The sequence below is a fragment of the Anneissia japonica genome, unplaced genomic scaffold (genome assembly GCF_011630105.1).
Source record: "Anneissia japonica isolate Jap-2015-1 unplaced genomic scaffold, ASM1163010v1 scaffold1147_len264814_cov175, whole genome shotgun sequence".
NCBI classification, from domain to species: domain Eukaryota; kingdom Metazoa; phylum Echinodermata; class Crinoidea; order Comatulida; family Comatulidae; genus Anneissia; species Anneissia japonica.
Genome location: NW_022697771.1, coordinates 87174 through 99752, shown reverse-complemented (window position 1 = coordinate 99752; position 12579 = coordinate 87174). Strand labels below are relative to the sequence as shown.

Genomic DNA, 12579 nt, shown 5'->3' with positions numbered 1-12579 from the left:
CATTCCGCTGTCAAAATTCTGTATGCCGTTGGTGCTCTTTTGACCTGATCGTACCTCTACCCCAGCTGCACATGCATCATTCTTCGCTCACTTGCCCTATCTTTTTGCAATCATACCACATAGAGAAATGAAAATTACTGTAATTAATTAACTAATTATTTTATAGTTACTCTCTTCCTTATATTTTTATCTCTTTAAATCCCTCTCTATCATATCTCACTCTTAACTAGTTGAACCAAAATGAATAGAATCTAGGCCAAAGCACTTATACTTATCGATAAACTGGAAACCTATAAAGTACTAATATTTGTTTGTTTATTGATAATTATATTATCACACGTATACAATAAAAGTGAGAACTGCAGTCAATCTACTATAGAGACGAATGCACTATAAAAGTCATTGACCATTGTTAAACCTAAAGTATTTTGTTTATCATTGATATAACAATATTACATGGTTGATAAAATTAATACTATAAGCAGTTTATCTAGATCTAAACTGAGTACTTTCTTTTTTTATTATCAACAATACCATGTACTAATTTATTACTGCAGGCAGGCATTTTTTTTTTTCTCTTTCTTTTCTTCCTTACTGCAACATAATATTATTTTTAATGTGAATGATGAATGTACGTACCAGTATAACATATTCCCGTTGGTTCTAACCTTTTTTGCTAATAAATTATTTTAAATAATCTAACTTATTATAACATAAATGTTTATTTTCCTATTTTAGGTTGTACTTTTTAAGAAATTGTATTTTATTTTTTCTTTAATTTTAATTTCAATAATGATAGTTTCTGATGCTTTTGTGCAAGTACTTGCAAAAAGCAACCTATTTTTAGTTTGAACAAAGTAGCTATGTTAGAGTATATGCGTAATTTTTTTTTTATATCCTACATGACGTGGAAATGTACTGAGTACTCAGTACGTTTAAAAACAATTGCGAAAAAAAAATCGCAATTTGTTCTCGGGTGGAACTCGAACACATGATCTCCAGATCACTAGCCTGGCATCATACATCGAGTCCCACCCGTTTTCAAACATACTGAGTATTCAGTACATTTCCATGTCAGGTAGGGAAAAAAATTACACCTATACATGTTTCTCTTGATGCAAATCCTGTCATTGTCTATTCCATCACGACAATAACAATTACTAGGTTAGAGTGTACACCATTTTCACTGAATTTGAAATGAAAATTTCCAAAAACCTGGCAACTACCACTGGGGGACATCAAGACCTAGACATTTCACTGTATGTAGTTACCAGTGCTTATCTGTACTCTGTGACTGGTGCTCGACCTTGTTGTTTTAGGGGCCTAGGCTAGTCTTTGAAAACAAAGTGGCAAAAAAAAAAAGAAAATAGGGGCGCATAAGACCTGCATTATTTTTAGTTGTCAAAGTATTAAAAAAAAAGATATGTGTATGGAAAAACAAAATTTGCTCAGGCTAGGCTGCTGGATGTCCCCCCATCGAAAAGTTGGATTGTATTGGATTGGATTTATTCGGTGTAAACACCAAGGATAGCCCACGAAAGTCTAGAAGAAGACTTATTTCCAGTGAGGTCCTTCTGGTGGTGATTGGGCAGTACACCGGGAGACAATTCCCTACTCTTTTCCGAATAGTGTACTGCGTTATTTAACTTGCACATGGGCCTTAATGCACACGGGAACAATGGCTTAAACGTCCCATCCGAAAGACGGTGCGCTATTGCAACTTGTATTTCAGCCCTCTAGCTGAAACACAAGGAGAGGCAGCGATGGGAATTCAACCGGGGACCTAGAGATCTCCACGGTTCAGCGCATACACAGCGACTACAACCAGATTAGCCGACTGAGCTAAGCTGCTCTCTGCTGATGCAGTGGTGGTCTTTGCTGCTGATGGTGCTAGCAGCTGCTGATGGGTCTGCATATGCTGGTGATGTTGCTGCTGGTTCTGGTACTACTGATAGTGCTTATTTATTTTATTTATTTATTCTTTATACTTGGTTACCTCTTCAGTAAAATGTTAACTGGTCTTCCAGATATTACAGTTCTGCTTATGATGTTTTTGCTGCTTTTGTTGTCAATATTGTTTACTTTGACAGTTCATTCTGTACATAGGCCTACAATTACCTAAAATAACACTACCTCCCCAGGCTTAGTACAGTTTGCATTCATTTACCAAATGCTCACGGAACACATTGTTTTAACAGATTTTTACTGGTCTGAACTCTAGTCATAATTCTATCTACTGATTCTCTAAAAAATTTACTAGACAAACCATTTCCTCCAGTCTACCAGGGCTGTTACAGGCATCATAGACTATCCTAGTAACAGACCTACCTTGCCTGTTATAATGATGTTGTTTGTTTAAACAAAGGCCAACATATATACATTTTTATTAGATGAAAACTGATGCCAGTGGTATTTAAAAATAATTCATCCATGATGTAAAACAATCAGGACATTAACCTTTTAATATTGATTGTTCAAGGAATCATATTACTTAGCATCTATTATTAACTCTGATAACCTTTAACATAAAATATTATAAAGGATAAAAGTAACAAAAGTCATTATAGTGAATAAGTATTTTTTGTATGCTAATTAAATGTTTTTAATTATTACTTTTACCCTCTGAAATGGAATTTCATAGCCTTTAGTACAGCATATTTTGCTCGTGCACATGGAGAGTTTTAGCAAAGCTTACTCATAGCCTGAAAATTTCAAGCTTCACTATAAATACCATGATGCAGGAGGTTATGCTGACCTGATTATAATTATCAGTACGATACAACATTGACAATAATTTGTATAATACTAATTTTGCTCATTCATGTTAATATGGTAATGGGAATGCTATAGATTAGATAAACTGACTGATCATTCAGTGACCAGTTGTGCAGCTGATGAAGAAAAAGAGCCAATATGAGGACACGATATTACATATCAGTTGCTTGGATGCAAAGCAAGTGGCCGAGCGGTAAGGCAGCTAGGGCGCCGCTAACTTCAGCTTTAACATCAGTACTGGTTCCATATCCACTCCTCCCCCAGGGTTCAGTTGGTAGAACCAAGTCTTTTCAGATAAGGACTTGAAAACGCAGGTCCAGTGTATGCATCAGTCTCGTGTGCAGTTTAAAAATATCCCATTGAATTTTTCGGAAGACAAGCCAAACCAGTCACTCGTCGCAAATCCTGTTTCAGAGATAATGGCCAAAACATGCTGGAATGTCAAAATGTTGAAATATATTTTATTACACTAAACTAACCTTTACATATTTATGTATCAAGTATGCTGTTATTTTCCACATTTTAAATGTTAAAAAAAACATTTTTTGTTAATGATTTGGTGATGATTTCTGCCTGAAAAATGGCCAGAATCATACACTCTAAACTTTAAAGGTTGATTTCTTTATAAATATTGTTGTTTAAATAGCTGGATGTTTAAACTCCTGTAACTTCATAACAAAATGTCAGATTTAAATGATTCTTTTACCATTTAATAGTTCTCATTTTACTGTTTAAAGCTGTATTAATAACTAAATATTTTGCAGTAAGTGAATTGTTTAGCTTTTCTTTGCCACATATGGTATGCAGATTAAATGAGTGTATAGGCCTAACAAAAATATCATTATTAAGTAATAACAAAATGTAACATAATAAATGTAGGCTTTGTTTCATGGCATTATAACATCCTTAAAAACGTACAAGAGTTCAGAATGCTTTCCGTCTGGGGTGTTTTCTGCCGTTTAATTTAACAATGTTCAGGCTTTTTGTTGAATAATATGAAATTATTGTGATCGAAAAGTGGGGGGTAACAACCCCCTTCTTAAAAGTATATGGGGGATGATCTGCCCCCATTGATGGGCAGCACACTATTCAGAAAAGAGTATTTGATTGTCTCCTGGTGTCTACTATAGACTTGCTGGAAATACGTCTTTAAGATAATATGTGCTTGTAAACTGTTTGATTACAGAATTGTAATCAAAATGTTGAGATTAAAATGAATTTTCTGGTAACAAAAAAATATAGCAAGAAAGAAGCAGACAGCCATTTAGCCATCACTATGTTTAAGATTATGAATAACCTTGTACCTCATTATTTATCTAACAGATTTGTCTCAAAAAATAATTACTATAATATAAGAACTAAACCAGAATTAATATTGCCAAAACCAAAAACTGACTACAAAAAGAGAAGCTTGTCATAGAGGTGCCAAACTTTGCGATGATGTTAAAAATGTTAAGAAATTGTCCTTATTTAAAAAAAAGGATATATTTGCGACATTGTAATAACATTTAACTGTTAACACCTTTATGGTAGTTTCTTACATAAACTACAGTATTTTGTTTTGTTCGAGTTTGTTTAGTGTAATTAAGTTAGTTTAAGATTTAAGTCTAGTTTAGATATTTGTGTGTTTAAACAATTGTTTAATTTGTTTAAGCTTATTATTAGGGACAAAAAAACTAATGAATTGTTTAACTTAGACCAATAATTGTATTAGCACCCTTGATACCTGTGTGTTTTTAAATTGTTTTTTTTTCTCATTGTATTTCAGTGATTGGGCATATAATGGTATATATGACAATGGATATGATGGTCCAGACAAGAACACTGCAAGGGGATTCAACTACCACCTTGGACCAGTAAGGGACTATTTTTATTGCTCTGTAGCCAAATAGGTCAACCTCTATATTTAAAATGTTTACTCATTTAACAATATTTTTCTCCCTAATAGAAAATGCTTTTGTTATACCTATTGTTTCGCAAACTTTTTTTTAAAAAGATTTTTAGAGGAAAGGGGGAAAAATATATAAAATTTTGTTTATTCTCATTTAGCAAAATCATTTTTTCGGAGGAAAAAATAAAAATAAAATGTTATTAATGATTTAAACATTGTAATGAGATTGATAAATTGATAATTTATATAATTAAGGAAGAAATATATATCTTATTTTTGGAGATTTCAGTAGAGCGGAGGGCAAATAAAAATAAATATAGTTATTTTTTTTTTTTTAATGAAATTTTCATCTTTTCGTAGCGGAGGTGCCCTAATTGGCCAAAAAAAAAAAAATTTGTTATTTTTATTCAAAATCACCTTTATTGGTGGTTGGTGGGCTTGATAAAAGAAGGTATGAAAAGTCTTGACTTTGATGCATCCTAATTCTTTTTTTCATGCTTAAAGCACTATCAAAATTTCTTTGTAAAAAAATGTTGTATGCCCATATATAGTAGGGGTGGCACCAGCGTGGGGACCGGGCGGTCAGAGAGATCTCCCCTCTCCCCCATTGGGGAAAACAACCACAATTCATTGGGGAGGAAAAAAAAATGGATATGTATTTTCACATATTTGTACGCTCCAAAATCAATTAAAATAAGCATTTGAAACCCCTAAATTGTCAAATTTTTCGGGGGGTTTTCCTTCTTTAACACTTTTGAGAGATTTTTAGCGGCACCCGGCCACGCCCATTTTCTTTGTCGGGAACATTGTCCCCTTGTCGCGGTCCTCAAACACCCCTTCGGGGAAAACTTGGCGCCACCACAGATATGTAGTCGTGATGTGCCTATATATGGTCATGATTTGATGTCATCCATGACCATATTTAGCCATGTCGCATGTTTTTGTAAAATAACCTTTAATAGTCTGAATAGGGTAAGTCTCATTTGTTTTGATTTAACTACAATTTTATTGCACTTCCAAAAACACAAATTTGCTAAGATTTAAGGACTTCGTTGCATGCTTTTGCATTGTTTCAACATTCACATACTTTGGCTCTCACATCCCTTTGTTCTCCGAGAGCTATACACTGGCTTCTCATTAATTCACATATTTTTTATCTTGGTTTTATTGCTTGATGTTACCATCATTTTTATTGAGAAGTGGTGGCACAGTGATTTATCGCTTCTAAACAAAAGAAAATAATGGTAAGCAATAGGACACAAGATTCTTTTTCCTCACTTTTAAAAGCACTTCTCTTTTAAAGCAACCTCCTTATCTTCATCAACTTTCAAACACTTACATTCTTAGAAGCACCCTCAGATCACCAGAGAATGTTATCTTTAGCTTTCAGTTTTCCGCAAAGCCTACATAACATTCAGGCATATAAATAATTTTCTTTGCAGCATCGAAACATTTTTTTTTCACATCCTGCAAACGTTAAACTCTGTCCACACTAACGTGTGTGATGTACCCATATTGAGTATGATGATGTCATATTACACCCAAATATGGGCATATCACGTATCAACTACCATGGTAACAAGGTATCTATTCGTAGATAAGCCAATTCAATAGTGATGTTAAAAATTCAGGACGAGGACATACCTACTACATTAAATTGACAAAGATAGTAAATGTTAAATTCATGCACAATGTATACATGCTGTAGAGTCTAACCTTAAAACATAATAAAAGGTGTAATTTGAATGTATGTGTAATTAATCTGTTATGAAAAATAATAGTGCAAAATATAGATAATAAAGGAACAAGAAAAAAATAGGCAAGAAATTTGGAGGAGTAACTGAAATATTTACCGAAAATAAACAATAATAATCATTTTGTCGTTATTGCTTCACATCTTTGTAGCAAATTTCTGGACATTTCATCGGATTCATGACCGCTGGCAGTGGGTGCTTTATGGACCAGAACACTGGGCTAACGCCCTTTTCGTCTCAAAAGATGTACTGGTTCCTTTAAAGTGCACATGAGCCAGTTGTGTACGGTGGGCCTACGTTTTGTAGTACTTACCCATGAAGACTTGTTTAACCCCCAGAACCATAGGCGAGTGTGCCATTCAAACCAGCGTCATTATCATGGCTGTAGGTTGTATCCCTGACTCAACTGCTAATGCCCGCATACATGAATAAATCATTACGTTGATTTTATTACAGGAGTGGATATGGCCAACAGGGTATTTCCTGCGTGCAAAGCTTCATTTTAGTAAACTTGTATTACCGCCGTCAGGTCAAGCTGAGGTCATCAGCACGGTCCAGCAAACCCTAATACAACACCACCAAGCTCTGGAAGCATCGCCTTGGAGAGGTCTTGCTGAACTGACTAATGAGGATGGAGCTTACTGTAAAGACAGCTGCCCCACTCAAGCATGGTCTATGAGTTGTATCCTAGAGGTGTTGTATGATTTAGATCAAATGATCAAAACCAGAGAAAACATAGAATAAGCAATTAAGGGATGTTTGAATTTTATTATAGTTCCTTTAAGTGTAAAGTTTTATATATTTTATAGGTGGTGGTGGTAATCAGTGAATAGAAGGGAGCTATAAAGAATTTGATATGAATTGGAAAATTATGAAAAGTTGTGAGAACAAAATGAATGATGTTTTATTGAATGAGATGTGTTAATGAATACTGGATACTGTTTACAATTACTAAATGCATAACATGTGAATGCATACCATCTGAATGCATACAATAGTGCATCATACCATGTAAACGTATCATATCATTTTAATTCATGCATTGTGTGAATGGACTCTTATGTAAATGCATACTGTTTGAATACAGACCATGTTACTGCATAAAGTGTAAATGCATGTGAATGCAAAACTCAAAATATGTACCATCATAAATACATCCTGTATGGATTTCCATCTGAATGTATCTCATTAATACCATGTGAACGCAAATCATCTGAATAGTACCATATGGATGCATACTTTTGATTTGAACACATAAGTGTGAATGCATATCATCTCATTAGTACAGTGTGAATGCATTTCACCTCATTAGTACAATGTGAGTGCATATTATCTCATTAGTATAGTGTGAATGCATATTTTTCATCTCAATTAGTATAGTGTATAGCTTTCAGCATACATCTCAAATTGCTAGTTACTGAGTGAACCAATATTATAGATTGCCAATTTGAATGCATAGCATTTCGTTAATGCAGTATAAATACGTCATTTCATTCGTACAGTGGTTCTCAGGAACTGGGCCCTGGGCTTCCTGAATACACAGCACTCTTCCAACAGAGTGTTGGAATTAAAGTCCAGGAGCAGACATCCAGAAATTAAAACATTTTTTTTTTTAATAAAATATCAATTCCCAATGCAAAGTTGTTTACTCACAGCTAGGCTCCCTTACATTCTGAAATTTAAATAGTCTGAAATAATGAAGAAATGGTTGCTAGATAGAATTCACAGAGATTGGATACGAATCAATTTATAGTAATACAACAGGCTACGCTATTATTTACGGCCACTTTTGTTACTCTCGTAAATCAATTACTAAAGTACATGTACCCCCAACTCTTCCTCGCCCTTTGTTAAATAAATAAAAGTTTGTAAGTGCATACCATGAACAGTGGTTACAAGCTCTCATGGAATCCTGGTCATAAGTCTGCTGGATGCCAAGCACTCAATTAACCAAATTCAAATTTTATGAAACACTCTAAACCACCTGTGGGCATAAAAACGAGTCGGAGGGCATATGTGAATTTGTGATTTAACAATGACGGCCGCACTCAAACTTCGATGTTTCCAGCGTGTTTGCAAAAACCTTCCATGTACAGCTTTTATGCTGCATTATATTCTCTTTGAGATATGGTTTTGGCAGGCCATAAAAATGTATTTCTAGCTAGAGATGGTTGGCGGACCGCACACATAGGGTTTTAAAGTTTTTTTTTGTTTTTTTTTTTGCGGCAGGAACTTTAATCACCGGTGCAAGCTGCATTTTGCTCGCTGGTGCTCTAAACTAAGTGAATAAAAAACAAATCCTGGTTTTAACTTACACTTTTTAGCACAGTCGAATGTTATTTGCCTTAATACGTAGGGACACATGACAACATTACAGTAGGCGTGCAATACTGTTGTATGTCTCTCTATAACTAATAACTTTTTAGAGTTGGTCCATTATTTTTAATGTTTCCTTATAAATATAAAAACTGACAACGAAATTGATTTATTATACCGTATTTATATTAGCAGTGTTCCAATGGGGCCTCAATCATCGCAACAAAATGATTAAGTCTTTTAACTTTTTAAAAAGTAATTGATGCAACATAATTTACGAAACATGTGGAGCAGCATGTAAGGCGTTGGTCTTTAAGTCAGATAGGCGGGGGTTCAAGACAGATGCTCGTCACACGCTCGTCACACTATTGAGTAAAGATGTTTACCTGTTATGTTAGGAGGTGAATGATTCGTAATGAAATTAGTAGTGCTGATTACACACGTAACTAGGAATATTTCCCAGGGAGCTGAGGAGGTTGTACGTTGTGTATGATTGATTTTGTATCCAATGACCCAGAGAAAAAGCGCCTAGGCTAGTATTCTTGATATGTGCGCCATATAAATCCTTTTAATTGAAAATAAAACAAAAACAAAAAAAAAATTTAAATATGCACAGAAATATTATTAACAAAATTATTTTTAACGATATAGATATACAGTAGCCTATTTAGCCTTAATATTCATAAATGTTCTAAGGTGGTGAGGGATGCCTATAATAATTCAGTGTTTTCAGATTTAATATTCAAATGTTCTATGGTAGCAAGGGTTGGCTATAACCAGTTTTTTTCAGCCTTAATATTCAAAGTTCTGTGGTAGGGATGGGTCTGAAATATACCTCCTGTAAAATAATTTACTGGAATGCATGGCCTACAACATTTCCTCACCCCTTGGTTCAAGGACTAGGCTTTAAGCCACTGACCATGAATGGATTGCCGTATGGATAGATAAAATATGTACCATGTTAATGCAGCTTTAAAATGTTGATACATGTAATGCATGCTGTGTGAAAGGGTACCACCTGATGCATGTGGATGCAAATCAGTTGAAAGAATACTGTGTGATTGTGTATATAGTGCATACCTTGTGACAGCGTACTATTTGATGCACACTATATGAATGTGTATTATATAGTACATACCATATGAATGCATCCCTTGTGATGCATACTATTTGAATGCATACCATGTGAATGCGTATATCATGTGAATGCGTATACCATGTGAAAGCATACCATGTGATAATACCATATGAATGTGTAGTGCGTACCGTGTGAATGCATACCATGTGATGCATACCTTGTGATTGCATACTGTGTGAATGCATACCAAATGAATGCATGACATGTGAATGCATACTAAATGAATGCATACCATGTGAATACATACCATACAATGAATGCTGTTTAAACGCATGTCATGTGAATGAGTGTCGTGTGAATGCATACCTTGTTATAATACTTACAATGCACTGAATGCTGTGCAAATGTATACCATCTGATGTGATGAGTAACGTGTGAATGCACGCCTTGTGAATGTGTAGTTACGATGAAAGTGTACCCATCATTCATCTTATGTGAATGCATATCATGTGAATGTGATTATATATTACACAATTTTCAACCATTTTATCCACATTGTTTTAAAACTAAACCAAGATCTATCTAGGAATTTGAAATATAATTAAGAAACGGTTAGAATTAACAGTGTGTGTTATTGATAAACGATGTACTATTTTTTTTAGTGAAACCCAGAATCATCTACCACCATATATTTGACATAGTAATAATTACCAACAAATTAATAAATGCATGCCACCATAAGCAAATGCTGTGCCGTGGTTATGTTATACATATGATTCAGATATTTTGAATATGAAAGAAATTATTTATTTGAAGAGTTATATGATATGTGCAATGCTGAGTTACATTCAAATTACAATAGTAATTATTATTAATAGAATTATTAATTATTTTTTATTACAATAATACTATTATTTCATTATTATTTTTACTAATATTTTTGTCATCATATACACGTTTGCATCAGCGGCAGTGGCGTATCTAGGAGGTGCGGTAATGATTTAATGGGGGGGGAGGGCAATGATTTAATGTTGGGGGTGGCGGGCGATAGGTAGTGAAAAAGGATATGTGATTTTTAAGTAGTAAGAGTATTTTTGTTCGCTTCAGACATTTTCTCACCTCACTAAGAGTGGGGAGAGAGCATGCGCGCCGCTAGATATTTTACTGATCAGCGCATGTACGTGCCTTGCAGACTACAGCAGGTCTATAATACCAGCTCGCGTTGGTGTTATAATTGCTATTATTTGTTTATTATTATTTATTTATATAGGCCTATTGTTATAAGAATATTTACCATCTGATAGTTCCATGTTAATGCATACCATTTCGTTAGTACGTTATTAATGCGGTATAAATTTTATTATTATTATTATTATTATTATTATTATTATTATCATTATTATTATTATCATTATTATTATTATTATTATTATTATTATTGATAGCCTTACTCCGCCTTTGATAAATTACTTTGAAATTGGCGTTATAGAAATGTTTATATATTATTATAAGTAGTACAGTGTGACTACATACCATCTCACCATGTACCATCATACATGCAGGTAGTATGTAATCACACGTACAGATGTAGTACAGGTACCAGTGTAACACCGGTTGTGTTTTTTATTTTGATAATGATTGTAATCCTTAAATTAGATATTATGTTATAACCAGTTTTATAATTATATTTTGGTAATTATTTGTAGGAAAATATAATTTTATTTGCAAATAACCTTAGATTGAACTGTCTTCCGCATATAATAATAATAATAATTTTTGCATACCGACCTACCTGTGTGTCTCATCGCATTGTTAAGTACTAATTCTCGAAAAATTATGTACAAGTTTAGATAGATTTTAAAAGAGGTTACTCTTTATTCTTGACTTGTACAGTAGAAGACATGCTAAAACTAATGGTTGGAGTCGTTAGAACAAGAGTAATTTGATGTGTAAAAGTCGCCTTACATTTTACCTTTGTAAAACTACATTCCCTGGATAAATAGTAGGGCTAACCATCGTCCATGTTAACAAATAAAGTAATGCGGAATGAAAAATATATATCCTTTTGTTTCTTTTTTAACAATCGTTTTAAATTACTCCTCATGGAGGTTAAGATATATGTTTTCTTGTGTTTGTCCTGCTGAATATTTATATATTTATTTATATATTTGTTTGTATATTTTTTTGTATATTTATTTATATATTTATTTGTATATGTATTTATATATATTTATATGTTTATATATTAATTTATATAATTATTTAAATTTTTTATATATTGTCTGTATATTTATTTGTATATTTATATATATATATATATATATTGATATATATTGATATTGAAACGTAATAGAAGAGGAATCTGACAAAGAAAGAAACAAAGTCGGGCTCCAGCGGGACTCGAACCTGGGAACTTTCCCATACATGGCGAACGTCCTAACCACTTGACCACAAAGGCATTGTGGTGATTCAAGTGCTAGGTACTAATCAGCACAGGGAAGTACAGATTATCTAAAACGAGGGAGACATGAAAGAAAAACTCACTGCAGGGAAGCGTGAAAGAAAACTGAAGGCACGAAAGAAGTGACTGCGATTTGGGGAAGAGAGGCTCTTTTTCAACAGGAATACAGGAAGTAAGGCTCATTGATATGAAACTGCAAGTGGTGGACCACATTGGAAATGGACTGTACTCCGGACTAATGGGTGTTCCTGATGCTATTATTGCAAGCGCGCGTTTGTGTGTGTGCTTGTCTGTGTGTGTGTGT

The 12579-nt window shown here is 33.8% G+C and overlaps 1 protein-coding gene across 1 annotated transcript in view; it reads left to right on the top strand.

Moving 5' to 3' along the window:
- Nucleotides 1-11872, top strand: part of LOC117102340 (glycogen debranching enzyme-like) — a gene marked incomplete in the record, with an annotated part of 54389 nt that extends 42517 nt beyond the window's left edge. The window contains 2 exon segments of the mRNA XM_033242607.1: nt 4544-4631; nt 6877-11872. Of these exon segments, the coding sequence (XP_033098498.1) occupies nt 4544-4631; nt 6877-7164 (376 nt within the window).
- Nucleotides 11873-12579: the final 707 nt, after the last annotated feature.